General features: G+C 38.1%; 1 protein-coding gene across 11 annotated transcripts in view; it reads right to left on the reverse strand.

The window, feature by feature from the left end:
- The window catches only part of UBE3D (ubiquitin protein ligase E3D), a 202,016-nt gene that overhangs the window by 147,926 nt on the left and 33,445 nt on the right, over positions 1–20,645 (reverse strand). For all 11 annotated transcript variants that reach the window (XM_082405877.1, XM_082405878.1, XM_082405881.1 and 8 more), the window contains exons 6-8: positions 16,298–16,367; positions 14,829–14,937; positions 11,595–11,758 (exon numbers count right to left, since the gene is read on the reverse strand). In XM_082405877.1, coding sequence (XP_082262003.1) covers positions 11,595–11,758; positions 14,829–14,937; positions 16,298–16,367 — 343 coding nt within the window. The remainder of the gene's footprint in view (positions 1–11,594; positions 11,759–14,828; positions 14,938–16,297; positions 16,368–20,645) is intronic.

Raw genomic sequence — 20,645 nt, forward strand, 5'->3', positions numbered from 1 at the left:
GGTCGGGGAACTAAGATCCTGAAGGCCGCACAGCAAGGCCAAGAATTGAAAAAATATATAAACAATTGAAAAAAAAAAAAAACAAAACCACCTCACCCTTGTCTCTGGATAAAATTCTTACTGATCTTAGGATAAACGCAAAGACGAAACTCTATACAGTGCCCGTTAGGATGCTGGGTTGGTCTGGCTCCTTCCAACCTCACCCTCATTCTCACTCTCTCCAGCCACCTTCGCCTTCTTCCCATCCCCTGCACTCACCGTGCTCTCCCATCGCAGGTCCTTTTGTATTGCCTAGAGACTCTTCACACAGAGAGCAGTCAAGCAACAGTTCTGCATGGAATTCTCCATGGAATCTGGACCTGGCTGGTCTCCCTATAATTTTGCTCTCACAGCACCATTTATGTCTTTTTCATAGCACTGATCAGGTTACAACTTTGCATTTTCCACTAGACTCTGATAAGGTCTATTCTGCAAGGCATCAGATCTCTTTTAGCTCAATATTGCCCTCACAGTACCTAGCATAGTGATATGCATTTAATAAGCATTTGTTGAATGAATGAATGACCATCTTCAACACCTCAGGTTGAAAACTTTTCTGTTTAATGTCCAAATTCAATGGAATCTTGAAATCCAGTCTAGTTTCACTGAACACGCCTTCTTCCCTTTACACCTAAAATTACCTAAAACAGCCATGGAGGAGGAATCCCTAGCTCTAGCTTCGCCCCAACCCACCCTGTCTATGTAAAGCCGACAGGAGGCAGTGGCAACATCTACAGGCAATCAAGATGGTCACCAGGGGAGGAGACCTTCAAGATGGCGGAGGAGTAAGACGTGGAGATCACCTTCCTCCCCACAAATACATCAGGAACACATCTACACGTGGAACGACTCCTACAGAACACCTACTGAACGCTGGCAGAAGACCTCAGACCTCCCCAAAGGCAAGAAACTCCCCACGTACCTGGGTGGGGAAAAAGAAAAAAGAAAAACAGACACAAAAGAATAGGGATGAGACCCGCACCAGTGGGAGGGAGCCGTGAAGGAGGAAAGGTGTCCACACACTAGGAAGCCCCTTCGCGGGTGGAGACTGCGGGTGGCGGAGGGGGGAAGCTTCGGAGCCACGGAGGAGGGCGCAGCCACAGGGGTGCGGAGGGCAAAGCGGAGAGATTCCCACACAGAGGATCAGTGCCGAGCAGCACTCAGCAGCCCGAGAGGCTTGTCTGCTCACCCGCCGGGGCGGGCGGGGCTGGGAGCTGAGGCTCGGATCCCAGGGAGAGGACTGGGGTTGGTGGCGTGAGCACAGCCTGAAGGGGGCTAGTGTGCCTCAGCTAGCCGGGAGGGAGTGCGGGAAAAGGTCTGGACCTGCTGAAGAGGCAAGGGACCATTGTTTCGGGATGCATGAGGAGAGGAGTTCAGAGCACCACCTAAATGAGCTCCAGAGACGGGCGCAAGCCGTGGCTATCAGCACGGACCCCAGAGACGGGCATGAGACGCTAAGGCTGCTGCTGCTGCCACCAAGAAGCCTGTGTGCGAGCACTGGTCACCCTCCACACCGCCCCTCCCGGGAGCCTGTGCAGCCCGCCACTGCCTGGGTCCCATGATCCAGGGACAACTTCCCCAGGAGAACGCACGGCGCGCCTCAGGCTGGTGCAATGTCACACTGGCCTCTGCCTCCGCAGGCTCGCCCCGCCTCCGTACCCCTCCCTCCGCCCGGCCTGAGTGAGCCAGAGCCCCCGCATCAGCTGCTACTTTAACCCCTTCCTGTCTGGGCGGGAACAGATGCCCTCAGGCGACCTACACGCAGAGGCGGGGTCACATCCAAAGCTGAACCCCGGGAGCTGTGCGAACAAAGAAGAGAAAGGGAAATCTCTCCCAGCAGCTTCAGGAGCAGTGGATTAAATCTCCACAATCAACTTGATGTGCTGCATCTGTGGAATACCTGAATAGACAACGAATCATCCCAAATTCAGGAGGTGGACTTCAGGAGCAAAGATATATATATTTTTTCCCTTTTTCTCTTTTTGTGAGTGTGTATGCGTATGCTTCTGTGTGTGATTTTCTCTGTATAGCTTTTCTTTTACCATTTGTCGTAGGGGTCTGTCTGTCCGTTTTTTTTTGTTTGTTTTTTGTTTCTTGGGTTTTTTAGTATAGTTTTTAGTGCTTATTATCATTGGTGGATTTGTTTTCTGATTGCTGGTTGCTCTCTTCTTTCTTTTCTTTTCTTAATTACTTCTTAATTTTTTTATTTTTAATAATTATTTTTTATTTTAATAACTTTATTTTATTTATTTATTTTTCTTTCTTTCTTTCTTTTTTTCTACCTTTTCTTCTGACTGTGTGGCTGACAAGGTCTTGGTGCTCTAGCCGGGTGTCAGGCCTGTGCCTCTAAGGAGGGAGAGCCGAGTTCAGGACATTGGTCCACCAGAGACCTCCTGGCTCCATGTAATATCAAACAGCAAAAGCTCTCCCAGAGATCTCCATCTCAACGCTAAGACCCAGCTCCACTCAATGACCGGCAAGCTCCAGTGCTGGACACCCCATGCCAAACAACTAGCAAGACAGGAACACAACCCCACCCATTAGCAGAGAGGCTGCCTAAAGTCACACTAAGTCCACAGACACCACAAAACACACCACTAGACATGGTGTGGAGGTAATAAAAGGAAAAAGAAAAACCCAAACTCTTCAGACATGAAAGTTCAAGATAACTACTTCAGACCTGACTTATAAAGATACCCAACACATGATCAGAAAGCATAGAAAAGCGAAGAAACAATTTCACATACACATTCCCCTCCTTTCCTTTATCCAATCCTTGTTACCCCACCCCCCTGCCCTTTACCACCACAGGTCAGGACAATACTTATCTCACGTTCTTTCAGAAGAAAGAAACCGGACTGTCCCTCTAGAAAGCAATCCCAAGAGATGAACTACTTCTCATAGGAAACGTGCTTGATTAGAATCTCTAGGAAAAAACACTCACTCTTATTATAAGTCATGGTCTTATTTCCTGTATCTTCTTTAATGATTATAAATGAATTCGTGGATAATACAGGAATTCCAAATAAAATAGGCTTGAATTTAGGCCACTGTACTTAACACAGTCCACTCAGAACTGTGTGTGCTCAACTTGCTTCATCATGAAGAGTGGTCTCTCAATGGATAAGTCTTGGTGATAATATGGTATTAGCAGATAAAATGTGTGAAAAGTCTTTTCCAAAGAAGCATTTATATTTTCCTAGAGGTACCTGATTATTTTCCTGTATTTTTAGATTAACTTTCTTTCAATGGATTCCTGTTCTAAGAAGCTAAGGTGAGGGACTTCTGAAAAAAATCACATTTGTATCCTTAAATTCTGACCTGTAAGATCAGATATGAACACAATATAAATCAGAAGTTTCTGCTACCAAAGTTACATATTAATATGTATAAATATTCACTGAGTGTAATAGAGTAAGCAGTATATTTTGAGGCGTAATCAAAATGCTGACACATTCTAAACTACCACAGTGACAGTTCTTGAGAAAGAGTAAACATTTATAGCGACATTTTCAGGTCCCCTAAAAGGGACTACAGGATATAATGACAAAGCACTGGATTTGGAATCATAACAACGTGGCTCTAATTGTGGCTTTATCACCAATTAACAAACTGACTAACTGTAGTCATTTCTTTTACTGCTCCTCAGTTTCCTCACTTATAAAATATAACACGTGTACATTCATTTCTGAAGTGTAAGTTTCTCCTACTCTGCAAAGTCAGTGTCCCTAATTGCAGTGCATGGACAATGTCACCGTGTGACTCCTATGTGGGGACGCAGAAGACGCTCACTTGAGATGGTTTAATAAAGTACTCTTGAGGGGCTGGTGACACGTATCAATTCATTCATTCACTTGTTCATTCATGTATTCATTCTAGCATCGTATTCACACACTATCCACATAAGCTCATATGAAGTGTTTCAGCAGGTTATGCAATTAGTAAATAACAGGTCTTGGATGTTTTGTTGGATATAAAATTAGCATAAATTAACATTTGATTTATGTTTTTATCAATCAAAAGGACAAATTCCTCTAAATCTCAAAATCGCTTATTTTTATCTCCAAAGTATTTCAGGCAATGATAGTCTCTGGCGCATCAGGTGTAGAGCTTCAAAACTAAGCAGAGGGCTTCCCTGGTGGCACAGTGGTTGAGAATCTGCCTGCTAATGCAGGGGACACGGGTTCAAGCCCTGGTCTGGGAAGATCCCACATGCTGCAGAGCAACTAGGCCCGTGAGCCACAACTACTGAGCCTGCGTGTCTGGAGCCTGTGCTCCGCAACAAGAGAGGCCGCGATAGTGAGAGGCCTGCGCACCGCGATGAAGAGTGGCCCCCGCTTGCCACAACTAGAGAAAGCCCTCGCACAGAAACGAAGACCCAACACAGCCAAAAATAAATAAATAAATAAATAAATATTTTTTAAAAACCAAAAAAAAACTAAGCAGAGTTTGGCAATGATTTCTTAGCTATGACACCAAAACCACAGGCAACGAAAGTGAAAATAGACAGACGGAACTGTATCAAACTTAAAACTTTTGTGCATCAAAAAACACAGTCAGCGGAATAAAAAGGCAACCTATGGAATAAGAAAAAGTATTTGCAGATCATACGTCTGATGAGGGGTTAATATCAAAATACATAAAGAACTCCTACAATTCAACAACAAAAAAATCAAATAACTACATTAAAAAATGGGCAAAGAACTTGAACAGACATTTCTCCAAAGAAGATATACAAATGGCCAAAAAGATGCTCAATATCACTAATCATCAGAGAAATGCAAATCAAAACCACAGTAAGATACCACCTCATATCCATTAGAATGGCTACTATAAAAAAAAAACAAACAGAAAATAACAAAACATCCAAAAGAATTGAAAGCAGGGTCTCAGCTATTTGCACATCCAAGTTCATAGGAGAACTACTCATAATACCCAAGAGGTGGAAGCAACCCAAACGTCCATAGAGGAATGAATGGATAAACAAAAAGTGGTATATACATACAATGGAATAGTATTCAGCCTTAAAAAGGAAGGCAATCTTGTTACATGCTACAACATGGATGAACCTTGAGGACATTATGCTAAGTGAAATAAGTCAGTTACAAAATGACAAATACTATATGATTCCACCTACATGAAGTATCTAATGTAGTCAATGTGATGAACTGAATTGTGGCTCCCCCAAAATTCTTGTGCTGAATATGAATACAGTTAGGGCTCTAACCACCAATGTGACTGTATTTGGAGATAGGGCCTTTAAGGAAGTCCTTAAGTTAAATGAGGTCATAAGAATGGGGCCTTATCAGTCCTTATCAGAAGAAGAGACACAGAGATTTTTCTCTCTCTCTGTGCATGTGCAAAGAGAACAGGTCACGTGAGGACACGGCAAGATGGTAACCATTTACAAGCCAGGAAGAGAAACCAATCCTGATGGCACTTTGATCTTGGACTTCTAGCCTGCAGAACTATAAGAAAATACATTTCTGTTGTTTAAACCATACAGTCTGTGGCATTTTGTTATGGCAGCCCTAGCAGATGAATGCAGTCAAACCCATAAAAACAGAAAATAGAATGGTGGTTACCACAGGCTGGGGGAAGGGGAAAACGGGTACAGTTTCAGATTTGCAAGATGAAAAAGTTCTGGAGATCTGTTTCACAACAATGTGAATATAAAGTTGACCCCTGAACAACATGAGTTTGAACTGCATGGGTCTACTTATACGCGGATTTTTTTCAATAGTAAGTACTACAGTACTACACGATCTGTGGTTGGTTGAATCCATGAATGTGGATACAGAGGAACCTCAAACACAGAGGGCTGATTATAAATTACAAGTGGATTTTTGACTGCACAGTTGGTTTTGTTCAAAGGGCAACTGCACTTAACATTTCTGAATTGTACACTGAAAAATGATTAAGATGCTAAATTTTATGTGATTTTTACCACAATAAAGAAAAATTAAGCAGAATTTCAAATTTCCTTCTGAAATAAAGAGGAAAAAGAGATTAAAAAATACTACTTCACAAATAGAAACAACTAGTAATACTATTTTATGCATAGGAAATGTATACGTGTGCGGTTTATATGTGTTTTTTTTTTCTTTTTCATTAGCCCTATTGCATTTATGTTCTCCTTTTAAAGTCTTAAATTATATACTGTAGACTATACATTAACATAGCCCACAGATTTTATTTTATTTTTTTTTATTTATTTATTTATTTTAAAAAATACCTATTTTTTATTTTTTATTTTATATTTTTATAAGATTTTTTTTTAACATCTTTATTGGAGTATAATTGCTTTACAATGGTGTGTTTGCTTCTGCTTTATAACAAAGTGAATCAGTTATACATATACATATGTTCCCATATCTCTTCCCTCTTGCATCTCCCTTCCTCCCACCCTCCCTATCCCACCCCTCTAGGTGGTCACAAAGCACAGAGCTGATCTCCCTGTGCTATGCGGTTGCTTCCCACTAGCTACCTATTTTACGATATGTGTTTTTATTTCATTAGAAAAAGCAATAATGATGACTATCTTAAGGCAAAAACAATACTTCTGTTGTAGAACCAATATTTAGCCAACAGAGAGAAACCTACTTAGTTTATAAAATTTAATTGCTAAATTCTACTAAAATTAGGGGTGAATATAACATATCATCAGCATTTCCCTCAATACCTTTTGCAAGGAAATGCTGCTGTTAACAGTAGACTATAGAGCAGTTCTTATCAGTTCAAATTTTCCATATTCCTAAATCAGATATTGTATCTTTTGAAAAAGGTGGAAAGAACCACTACCAATATTAGGACTTATATAATTTATACAAAAGAGAATTCAGTTTAGCTTAAAAAAAAATAAACCCACTTATTTGCACTTAATGAATGCATTCCCCTAAGATCTCTTCTCTTAAAAATATGAGAACAAAGGACTTGATATCTATGAAGTTCTTTGTCATTGTTTAACAAAAATACATCTATTCTTCACGTTTGCCCCCCCATAAAAGAGAGAAGTGTAGCAATAGTTACACTATATTTTACCATTTATCCTGTTTTATTCTAACCAAAGTTAACATGTGGGATTATAGATATTTTAACCCATGCCACAGTAAAATTTCCCTTATTTGCTGGCCTAAATACCATTTCAAGAAAAGTGTGGGTTGTGACCCCCAGAGGGAAAAGGTAGACACAGCCTGATTTCAGGAGATAATCTAGAACAGGGATCTCAACTTTGGCACTACTGGCATTTGGGGCTGGATGATTCTTTGTTGTAAGGGCTCCAGTGCATTGCAGGATGTTTAAGAGTATCCCCAGCTCCACGTCCTACTAGACGCCAGTGGTCCCTCAAGCTGTGACAACCAAAAATATCTCCAGACATTACCAAATGTCCCATGAGGGGCAAAATTACCCCCAATCTAGAGACTATGAGGCAACAGGTGAATTACTGAATTAGCAGAATTAAACTGCAGAAGTGAACTTAAAAGAGTCCAAAGCTAAAAAGTTAATATTTAGGATCTAAACTTTGATATGCAAACTAAAGAATGTGAGTTGTAAGATAACTCTGGCTGGGGGTGGGTAGGGTGAGGGGGATTAAATAAAAGACAATAGACTTCAAAATGTTGAGACGTGTGTCTATTGCTAGAAAGAACATTCTAAGAATATTACATGCCACGTTTTTGTATGTGCTCAAGGAAATAAAACCATAGTTACATTTGCTATTTTCCTCTTTTAGACTGCCATCTGGCAATCCACACTTCCACTAGGAAAAAAATTCTAGCTGATTGGACTAAAATAGTTAATATACCACCCCATGTGCCAAAAATATGCCAGGGAGTCTACGGTTTGCTCTGTCATGCCCCAAAAGAAAGAAACTAATGTCCTTAAAAGACAAAAGTAAATAACTCACACGATGCTTACTCAACCTGCGAAATTTCCTCCCCACCTTTGGAGGACCCAGAGGCAAACAGCAGGAGGAGGAAAAACACAACAGAAGTAGGTTTATAGAACAGGCAAACTGAAGTAATAAATTCATTTACTGGATGTCCACTCATCCCCAAGACACATGGAGTTAAAAAATGTCCACTAATAAACACAGCAGAATACAATGGACTATATATTTATAGTCCATTACATCCTAGTGTCACAGGGATTTGTTAAAAATACATGAAATGATGGGACAGGTGCACTGTGTCCTTGTTAACACTCCTGAAGAAAGGCAGTGCAAAGATCCTTCACAATAATGAATACAAGGTTCACCACCATAACTAAAGCTACAATCACTTCCTTTTTCATGACACCCAAAAGTTGTCAAAAAACGGGCACATCCAGACTAGTATCTCCTTTGAGTTCTCATTCACCAGTCCATAAAGGCAAGCTATGGTAACAAGAACAAACAGTCACCAATAGATGAACATTAATTATCAAATACAAGGACAAGCAGAAAACTATGTGTGATTCACTTCACAAATGTTTCATAGACGTAAATATAAATTGCATGTGTTGAGCACTTCTACAAGCACTCATCTAGATGGAGTAATGAGCAAGACAGCCAAGGTCCTGGCTCACCTGGAGTTTACAGCCCAGTGCAGGAATTCCAGTAAAATCATCAAACATTTGGGAGAAGCAACACCATGAAAGGCAGTACCAAACACAATGGTTTTTTTTCTTTTTTCTTTTTTTCCAAAAGAGAAGAGTTAATATCCAAGGAACAAGAGTTAATAGAAAAAACAGAAGACTTTAAGTATAATTATGATTCTCACAGAGACTGAGGACAGATTATGACATTAGAGAAAATCTTGAATAAACACTTACATTTAGACACCTCTGAAAGAAATCTTAGAAATCAAGGATAAAGAGAAAATCCTAAAGGTTTTCAGAGAGACAAAATAGGTACAAGACATTTTCAGATATTCAAGGATTGACTACAGTCCAAGTTTAAAAGAGCTATTAGACTTTATCAAATCAAACAATTGGAACAAAGGATCATGAGTTTAAAAAAATTGTAAAAATATACATACAATATAATACTATTTGTAAATATTTTTAAAACCATCAAGCAATCCTGTATGTTTTTATGGAAACAGACTTACACAATAAAAACATAAAAACATTTATGGTCATAATGCACGAGTATAAGTAAGAAGTAAGCAAAAGGGGTAGAGCTTTGGCTTGATACTTCTTTAAGAAGAGACAACCACCATCATCAGAATCACAAAGGGAGAGAGTGCATTCGGGAGGGAGCAAGAGAGTGAATGTGAAACCCTGTTAAGAGTCGTTTCTTGTTTTGGTGAAGACAATGGATACTAGATAAATCTAGATATTGACAGCTTTGAAAAAAAAGTATAAGGATATGTATTAAAAATTTAAGGTTAACCATTAAAAATCATTTTGAAATAGATTTTTTTTTTACTTTCAAATCATTACAGGAAAGAAATGACACAGAGAAGCCAACCAATGTAAAAGTTAGCAGACTAAGTTCAACTACATCAATAATCACAATAAATGTAAATTAATTAAGTTTACTATTAAAATAAACAGACTGTCACATTGGAGTTTTAAAATATCCAGCTACATGTTGTTTACAAGGTTGATGTTAATAAGATATATACCTAAGATAAAATAACACACAACTGAAAAAACACAATTGGAAAAAGATCAATAATTTTTTAAAAAGGAAAGTAAATTTAGCAATAATAACATCAGATAAATTAGAATTAAAGAAAAATAACATAAAATGAAAGGAGAGAAAAATCTTATTGATAAAATACACAATTAGTCAAGTCGTTATGGCACAAACCTTTCAAGTACCTAATTACATAGCTTAAAATATATAATGCGAAAAGAGGCATCAAAACCAGAAGAAAATGACTTTTCCATGATCACAGTGTGAGATTTAACATACCCTTCTCAAAATATCCACGTTTCAAATAAATAAGAAGAATAAAAAGTTTTAATAAATTTGACTATATAAATCTAAATACATAAGGGTACACACCACACACACACAACCCTCAACAAAGTCTCCAAAGCATCAAATACATAAGCCATATTCTCTGATCATGCTTCAATAAAACACAAGGAGAGTCAACTGCATCTGTTTCATTTAGACTGGCATCAGATGGGCAAAAATCTACGTAGCAGCTTGGGTGAGGGTGTAGGGAAATGGGCATTTATAGAAACTTTATGTGGGAGTATAAATTTGCAATGCCTTTTTGCAAAATAATTTGATATTACCTATTAAATTTTAAATGTTACACCCTTTGACTTAGTAATTCTACTTTTAGAAATACCTCATAAAAAAGTACACATAATTGCAAAATAAATGTACAACATACAGTGGAATACTAATTATAGCAGCAAAAAAGTAATAACCCAAATATCCATCAACAGAAAAATGGTTAAATTACTTACAGTATATCCATTTCATAAAATGTCAAGCACTGACATGGAAAGAATCTCCAAGACACAGTGTGTTGTTGTTTTGTTTTTTGTTTTTTTAAGTGTAAAAAAATACACATGCATCATGCAAATTATGTTAAAATGCAAAATAGAAAAAAAGTGGAAAAATTCACAACATACTTTTTTCTTCTGGAGAGAGACATGATGGAGAACTTTCACAGTTTACTTTATGTAAGTCTCTACTGTTTGAATATTTTATGACTTGAACTGCTTGCATAATTCAAAGAAAAGAAAAGACAAGCAATAATTTTTTAAAATTTCTTATTTACTTCCCAGAAGAAGACTGGGATCTTTCTGTTCTTAGTACAAATTTGATCAAACCCATCAGAGAGTACAGGACAAGTATAAACTTCCAATCTGTTTAAATAAGAACATTTTCTGTTCCCTCTGCCAAGAATGCTCTTCCTCAGATATGGCTCACTCCCTCACTGCCTTCAAGTTTTCCACTTAAATATCATTTTATCTGAGGAACCTTCTTTGACTTTTCAGTACAAAATGCCAACCTCCTACACCCTACTAACTTGCTTTACATTTCACACCTGTGTCTCAGTGTCCTTGTCTTTAAAATGGGGTGATAAGTGTACCTACCCCACAGGGTTGTTGTTGGGCTTAAAGGAGCGAGAAGCCCTCAGATGAGCGCCTGACTTACAGGAAGAGCCATATGAGTCTTTGATGTTTTGTCTGCTTTGTTTATGGCCTGCCTTCTTTCTCCCTATGAGGATGACAACCCCAGGAGGCAGGGGCTGTGTTTTGTTCACAACTGTATCCCAAATGCCTGGAAAGTGTTTATCAGTAAATAGTCATAGCTGTTGAAGCCTGATTTAGTCCTGCAGCCATATGTACAGAAAGCTGAGATTACAAAAAAAAAAAAAAAAAAAAGACCAATTATTTTCAGTAAAAGCATGCTTTCTGCACATTAGCATGAACAACCTGTAATGATTCAACCCATTTTTAAAGCACAGTGGGTAGCAGTATGATTGCCAGAAGCATCAAGTAGGGAAGTGGTACAGTCCCATTTAATTCCTTAATTTCTTAACACCAGTGTGGCAACAGAAACGAAAACAAATGTGGAGGGAGAAAACCAAAGCATGACTTACTCTGCATTCCTGCTTTTGATGCATGGCTGGTAGAGGACCTTGACAGCATTCCAGGCAGAACTGGAATCGGCCTTCAATAAGTCTTCCAACAGAGGGAATTTTTTGATACTTGTGGAACTTTCCAAAGCTTCAATCACCAAACTGTCTGAGTTTAAAAGCCATAGCTAAAGACACGGAGAGAGAAGTCCAAGTACAAGAATGTCACAACCCTATTCATACCTCTTACCACCACTCAAAAAAACAAAAACAAAACCATAAAAAAAAAGACAAAACTATAAAACACCAGAAAAAATATCACATATATAACTTTTAAGTAGGGTAAGCCTTTCAAAGTATAACCTTTGGTAGAGCCACTGACAACATAAAGTTTTTAAAGAAAAGACAACTGATTAGGAGAAAATACTTAATACATACAAAGTTATGATCCATAATATATAGAGCTCCTAGCAATCAATAAGGGAAAAAAAAAACAGCCCAAGAGAAATACAGGCGAAGAATATGAACAGAATTGAACAGAATATAAACAGAAGAAATAAGCGATAAATACATAAAAATGTTAACACAACTAGTAATAAGGAAATGCAAAATTTTGTGCCACCCATTTTCACTTATCAGATTGGCAAATACAAAAAGACTGATAACAGTCAGCTCAGAAGAGGGGTTTGGAGCAGGTACTCCCACATGTTGCTCATGGAAGACTGTTTTGGGATTTGGACACAGGTGATTCACTGAGGAAATGCTCTCAGGAGAAAGGGAGGGAGGTCAAGAAGATAAGGCAGGGTAGCCAACAATGTGGACTCAGCCTGATCTCACAGGGAGCTCTGAAGCCTGAATTCCACCTACAGAGTCTGTCCCATCTTGAGACAGGAGATGGCAGGTTTTGTAGCCCAGGGTCGGGTCATCGGCACTGGGCTGAGTAGGGCAGGGGTGGGGGACGGCGGAGGACAGGAAACTCCCGGGCCAGGCAGCATCTGTCAGGATGGCACAAGTCTCTGGAGAAGAGGACGACTGTGAGCCGTGAGCAGGCAACATTCTCAGCAATGGGAAAGGGGGGGGACCAGCCGAGGAGAGGGGACCTGGCGGGGGGGGCACCAAGAATGTCTATAAGGGATAAAGGATGTTCATAAGGGATAAATTAGTCCAACTTTTGAGAGGTGATAATTATCAGAGTTTAAAATGCACAGATTCCAATACTGCATAAGATGAGAAAGATCTGCTTCTGAAGTACTAAAATACATGTGCAAAGATGATTTTCCCTGCAGCACTGTCTTTACCGGCCATACAGTGGAGTTCTACTCATTAGTAAGAGTCCAATCCATATTTACACTAACAAGAAACAAGCCTCATGATACCTGGTTGTGTGAAGAATGCATGTTGAAGAACGATGCTAATCACATCATTATGTTATTTTTACAAATACCTGTGGGCCTATGTACATAGAAGTGGAAACAGGGAAAAGAATGATGAAGTATGCATGTCAGACTGTTAATGATTACCTCCGGATGGTATGACACAGCGGGGCAGAAGAGGGGACAAGACAGGGGAACTACCACTTCTTTTATGTTCTTCATGTTTTCAGAATGTATTTCAAGAATGTATTACTTTTATAAAAAAGAAAAAAATTTTAATTTAAATATACATTAGCAGTAAGTTTAAAAAGTTCCTACTCCTGATTTTCAACTTGAAAACTTTGCAATAAAAGGAAATTAAGGGAATTCCCTGGTGGCCCAGTGGATAGGACTCCGCACTTCCATGTGCAGAGGGCACGGGTTTGATCCCTGGTCAGGGAACTAAGACCCCGCAAGGTGCGCGGTATGGCCGAAAAAAAAGGTGAAAAAAAAAAAATAAGACTGATTTCAGACTAGGACTATGAGGTATACTTAGTATCAGCCTGAGTTAGAAAATATTTTAGCTTTGAATAGAAATTATGTGGAATTAGAGAAGCATGTGGTCCCTGTGACGGATGGACAGCCACAGAGCAACACCTAATAACCACCTCAATCCCTCTCTCCTTTTAGCTACCGTGCTCCCTTATTAGCTTGCGAGGTCCTCAATGGCATTTTGGTTCTATCCTGAGCACCCAGGACAGTGTCTTTCAAATAAGAAGTGCTCAATATATGTTTACTGGTTGAATAAAACAGGCGTGGAGGCAGAGAAGAGACGTGGGCCCTCGATCTTGGATTTTCACATTATGTCCCCAATTGTTTTCTGCAGAACGCTATTTTTGACAGGAGCAGTTTAATATTAAATGCTTGTGGTACGTGTAGGGGATGATTCTGCTAACTGCGGAGCCTTTTCTCCAAAACTTGCTACTACTTCTCAAACACCCAAGTGCTGAAATCAGGATCTCAAAGAGATCTCTGCACTCCCATGTTTGCTGCAGCACTGTTTACAATAGCCAAGATGCAGAAACAATCTAACTGTCCACCAGTGATGAATGGATGAAGAAAATGTGGTACATACACCCTATGGAATATTATTTAGCCTGTAAAAAGAAAGAAATCTTGTAATATGCAACAGTACAGATGAACCTCAAGGGCATTATGATAAATAAGACAAGTCAGACACAGCAGGATAATACTACATGATTCCACTTACACGAGGAATCTAAAATAGTCTAACTCATAGAAGCAGAAAGTAGAATGCTGGTTGCCAGGCGCTGGGGGGAGGGAAGAATGGGGAGTTGTTAATCAAAGGGTATAAAGTTCTAGTTGGGTAAGGTGAGTAAGTTCTAGAGACCGGTTCTACAACACTGTGCCTATAACTAACAATGCTGTATTGTGCACTGAAAAATCTGTAAAGAGGGTATATCACGTTAGGTGTTCTTACCACACACACACAAAACAATAAAAACAAAAACAGGAGCAACAGAACGTATTTTAACCATAAGAGTATCAAATGGGGAAAAAAGTGAGAAAGACAGAATTGTGTTACACTGACCAAGAAAGCCATTAAAAACTAAGAGTAGAAAAACTTCATCTTGTGGCATGAGCTTCTACAGAGGGATCAGGTTGTAGTTGTCTCTAAATCCCTAGTACCTAGCATGCAGAGGCACTTAAATCACTTGTTCAATTAAGGGGATTTGATTTGTGAATTAAACTGAGATTAAAAACTCAATTTTTCATCATTTATTTTCTAGACCCGAGAATTAAGAAAAAAGAATGACAAAACCCAAAGAATTTCTGAGACCCTGGATTACTAGGCTACAAAGAGCTGGGTGAAATCATTTCTTACCAAGATGTACGTTTTGCCGTTGTGTCCTTGAAGAGTGAATCTAAAAGTGCTTCTAGCAGAGGAGAGTTCCACCAGGCACTGGGCAATAACGCTCTGTACAAACTGAGACCTGTTTGAACACAAACGAGTTTTCACAATGTGCCTCTCATAATAACTCTACCTGGCAGGATGAGCCAAAAATACCCACAGGGCACGTGTAAGGCAGAGGTGGGTGCATGCTGGACTTTTCTATATGCTGCCCATCCCCTCACAACCTACGCTAATTTTAATCTACTGTAATGTATATGCGTTTGCACCAGTCTTCCTATAACCCATTCTTTGATCCTTAATATATTTTCCACCCCAAACCTAACTATTCCCCCCACTAAATAAAAAAATACTGTTAGACAAGTCAATAATCCATTTGTGCTGTGGCACATTCAACAGTGAATAACTAAGTTAAAAAAGAAGGTAAGAAATTTCCTCCCAAACATTAGACAGTATTATCTCCAATGTTTTCCATTTGTATCCCCTCAGAGTGTCAGATTTGAGGTACAGAATCAAAGTATTTATAGGAGAATAAAGTTCAAGGTTATATACAGAGAGCCCTAATTTTTAGACATCAATAAATTAGCTGAAATAAAGACATACTACAGTTAACTTTCATTTGCAAGACTAAAAAGATTCTAAGAAAAGAAACACTAATAATGGATTGAGTGGCTAAGTAACATTCTTTTTAAAAATGCACAAGTCGGGCTTCCCTGGTGGCGCAGTGGTTGAGAATCTGCCTGCCAATGCAGGGGACACGGGTTCAAGCCCTGGTCTGGGAAGATCCCACATGCCATGGAGCAACTGGGCCCGTGAGCCACAATTACTGAGCCTGCGCGTCTGGAGCCTGTGCTCCACAACAAGAGAGGCCGCGATGGTGAGAGGCCCGCGCACCGCGATGAAGAGTGGTCCCCACTTGCCGCAACTAGAGAAAGCCCTCGCACAGAAACGAAGGTTCAACACGGTCATAAATAAATAAATAAATAAATAAAAGAACGTGAATTTCTTTAAAAAAAAAAATGCACAAGTCATTTGAAAACTAACCCATGTTTCAAGTAAGTTAAATTAAAACCAGAAATAATTACTCAAAAACCTATTCATGATTATATTATAAAACCTTGGGTATCTAGCACATAAAAAGAAACACAAAAAACTTTCAGAACTAGAAGATTTATAAGAGCACATTTGTCTATACCATTATGGAAGCAAACCATAAATAAATCCTCAAATCTTTCATATCTGTGGTTTGGTTCCACTACCTAAAAACCTTTCCAAAGACTTTTATTTTTCCTTTCCAAACAAAGAGGGGTATAAATAAAAATGAATTCCCAAATAATCACTTACAAAAAATAATTATAATAAATAATTCCCATAATAATTCCCAAATACCTATCTTTCCTTACATGTGAAATTACAGAACACACTTAATTAGCTATTTGTACCTTGGTATGATGGGAAAATTTCTTTCAGATGGCTGGATAATTATCTCTGTCATATAAAACTTAGTGGTTTCTAGAAACAAAAAATAAGAATATTAAAAGATCTCCCCAATACATTAATATTTCTGTTGTGGACATGCTAGTTTCAAATTAAGACATTCCAAACCAAATATTCGTTACACTGGTACAGTTACCATTTAGTAAAACTTTTCCAAAAATGACTTAGTGTCAGAAGACAAAGCAATGATGACTACAAGGAGACAGTCTGAGACTTCAGATAACTCCGCGTTGTTTTAGCAGAGCACGTGGCCAGGTGAGCCTGGTGCAGCAAGACTCTGCTCACACGTAGGCAAGGTTATAGTAACTAGTCACATCACAGCCATAGCCCACTCACCTAAAAATTAGTCATTTGGTTTCCTCATTTCTACAGAGTAGCCACAAAACTAGGAGTCACTGAAAAAGGCTTTTTAATCACAGTATTCTAAAGCCCATGAACAGAAGCTGCGAACCTCACGTTAATATTTACCCAGAATCTCACTGAGTCGATTAATGTGCAATTGTTACCAAATCTGGTTATCTGAGTCCTTCATTTACAGAAAAATTTAAACAATAAACTGAATATTTAATAGAACTGAATATAAACATAACCATTTTGGATTTTTAAAAAAATCCATGAAAAATGTTCACTCACTAGTAATGAAATGGAAATTAAAATATTTTTCAGCATCAAATAAATAACATATTTTTGAATGATAAAGTGCAGCAGCAATGAAGATATGGAGAACTGGATACACCTACTCACATTCTGCTGTCAGGAGTGCAAATAATAAATTTCTGAAAAGCCATTTGGTGAAGGCCTTAAAAATGTTTACATATTTTGACACCATAATTAAATGCCTAAAAATTTATCTCAAAGAAATACTCACAGATATCGGTAACATTTATCTATTAAGGTGCTTATAATATTAATGGAAAAATACTGAAATTTCTAAAAATTGAGGATGGTTGGATTAAATAAACAACTATACATTTAGGCAAGAGAATTATACACAGTCATTAAAAATGGTGAGCTAACAATTTTTTAATTGTTTTAATAAGATGGCAAGTTGTTCCTTGTAGATTTTCTATAAATGTTTACAACTGCTCAGTATAACACACAGAAAAAGGCAAAAAAACAAATTTAAAAGTTTAACAGATTATTATATATCTAGAGTCATGATGATGAATTTATACATTTCCCCTTGAAGTCCAATTTTTCACTTTACTATTCTGAAGTCATGTTATTAGATGCAGAACTGAACCTTTTAACATTATAAAGTGATCCCTTTTGTCCCAGCTGTTGTTAAACTATAATTCCATAATTTTAATCCCACAAGGTATTATTGATTTACACAGTTAACATTCATTTAGTGTCACCCACATATTTACCACTTTCTTTACCAATCCTTCTTGAACTTAGAGCTTCTATCTGGGATCGTTTTCTTTTACTTAATATACAGGTAAAATTTCTTTTCATAAGAAACCAGACCATTAGAATTGAATTATCCTAGCTTTTGTTTGACAGAGAATATATTTATCTTTGTCTTGATTCTTTCATATCAGGACATTTTCTCCTGATATAAAATCCTAGGTTAGCAGTGTTTAACCTTTGTGCACGCTATCATTCCACTTCACTCCACTGTCTTCAAACCTCCATTTCTGCTGTTCCTTTGAAGGTGATGTCATTTTTCCTTGGTTACTTTTAAGATTTTCTTTTCTTTTTTTTATTTTTCTGCAGTATCCCTGATGTGTCTAGCTATAGACTTCTTTTTATTTCTCTTACTTGGGCCTCATCTAAGTAGAATTCTTTGGACTTCAAACTACAAACTGTTGTTCTTTGTCATTTTTGCAAAATTCTCAGCAACTATCTCTTCAAATATTGCCTATGCTCTATTCTATTTCTCTTTTCCTTCTAGAAGTCTGATTAAACATACATTAGATCTCCTCTGTGTTTTATGTCTCTTACCCTCTCTTCTATATTTTTTACCTTCTTGTGTCTCTGTGCTGGATTACAGATTTTTCTTCTCATCTATCTTCTGTTCATTAACTCATTCTCCACTTTGTACCTAACCTGCTGTTAAACTACCCACTGAGTTTTAAATTTCAATTATATTTTTTAGAAATTTTTTAGAAATTCTTTTCCAAATATGCTTACTGTTATAGTTTCCTTTTCCTTTTGATATCTTCAAACCTGTCTTTTGTATTGTTAAAAATAGTAAGCATGGTTGTTTTACAGTTTACATCTGATAATTCCAATAACATAAGTCTGTTTATATTGTTTGCTATTTTTGTTAGTTCTTGTGGATGGATGTTGTTTACTTGTGTGCTTATTTATGTTTGGTTGTATGGTAAACACTGTACTTGACAAATTATTTGCGGGAGTAATATGAGTTTTACAATGAAGGTATTTTCCTCCAGAGGTGACTTGCATTTGATTTTCCCAGGTCCATGGCATTATGTCTAGTCCAACACAGACTAAGTTAAAGATTTGAAATTCCTAATGTCCCAAAGAACTGATACCTGTCTGTAATTCCACAGGCTTGTTTCACTTCTGATTCACCTTTACTGTGTGAAGGTGAATGGTACGGCCATTCAGGGTCTCATATTTTTTGTACAGTCACCTACTAGGTTCTTACTTTGTGTAGTCTTTGACTTCTGTCCTTACTTCTCAAAGCAATCAAAAGTTCTACTTTTAAAGAACTGGCAAATGGCAGGGAACAGGTGGTTTTCAATTTTATGCTAACCTCTTTTGAGTTTGCTTTTGTGCTAATTAACCCACATATTTTCCACTTATCTTCTCTTCATTCCTTCCTGTGGATTCCAATTACCATATCTTTCCTTAGCATTGTCAGCCTGAAGAACTTTCCTTAGCATTGTCTGCTAGTAATGCATTATTTCCATCTGTTTATATAAAAATGTCTTTATTTTGCCTTCATTTTTGAAGGAGAGCTTTGCTGGATATAGATTAGATGAAAGGTGTTCTTGTTTGTTTTCCTCCCAGCATTTTTTTTTAATAAATTCATTTATTTTATTTATTTTTGGCTGTGTTGGGTCTTCGTTGCTGTGCACGGGCTTTCTCTAGTTGCAGCAAGCGGGGGCTACTCTTTGTTGCGGTGTGTGGGCCTCTCATTGTGGTGGCTTCTTTTGTTGTGGAGCACGGGCTCCAGGTATGTGGGCTTCAGTAGTTGTGGCTCACAGGCTCTAGACAGCAGGCTCAGTAGTTGTGGTGCATGGGCTTCGTTGCTCTGCGGCACGTGGGATCTTCCTGGACCAGGGCTCAAACCCATGTCCCCTGCATTGGCAGGCAGATTCTTAACCACTGCGCTACCAGGGAAGCCCCTCCCCCAGCATTTTGAATATCTCATTTTAGTGTATTTTGGCTGTCATTACTTCTATAAGAAGTTGGCCTTAATTCTTAATGAAATCCCTATATGTGATGTTTTGTTTTCTCTTGCTACTTTCAAGAATCTCTCTTCACCTCTGGCTTTTATCAGTTTGACCACAACGTGCCTGGGTGAAATGCTCTTTGTGTTTATCCTACTTGAGATTCACTGTAGTTCTTGGACCCAAAAGTTAAAATGTTTCACCAAATTTGACAAGATTTCAACCATTTTTTTTTCTACATTTTTTCCCTGACCCTTTCTTTTTCTCCTCACCTTCTACAGCTTCACTTACACATTTATTGAAACAGTTAATATTGTTCCACAAATCTCTGACAGTCTCTTCATTTTGAGAATTTTTTCTCTGTTCTTTGGATTGGTTAATTTCTATTCATCTATCTTCAAGTTCAACATTTTTTTTCTTCTGTCACCTCAAATATGAGGTTTTAGTAATCTAGTGAATTTTTCTTTCGTTATTGTACTTTTCAGCTCTGTAATTACTAACTGGTTCATTCTCTGAAGTTTCCAATTTGTTGAGATTTGCTATTAGTTCACTCAAGAGGTTTTTTGTTTTTTGTTTTTTTTAATTCTTTGCCATATTTATAATTAGCTACTTCAACATCTTTGTCTCCTAATTTAATATTTGTGCTTACCCAGCACCTATTTATTGAGTCCTGCTTTTTCCTTGAGTATGAGTCACTCCTTTCTCTTTCTCTGCATGCCTAATAATTTCTGTAAGAAAGTAGGACATTGTATGTAATACATTGTACCAATTCTGGATTTTGTCCTTTTTTTTTTAATTAATTTATTTTTATTTATTTATTTTTGGCTGTGTTGGGTCTTCGTTGCTGCGCACGGGCTTTCTCTAGCTGTGGCAAGCGGGGGCTACTCTTCGTTGTGGTGCACGGGCTTCTCATTGCAGTGGCTTCTCT

Source organism: Balaenoptera borealis (genome assembly GCF_965194805.1).
Source record: "Balaenoptera borealis genome assembly, chromosome: 9".
NCBI lineage: Eukaryota > Metazoa > Chordata > Mammalia > Artiodactyla > Balaenopteridae > Balaenoptera > Balaenoptera borealis.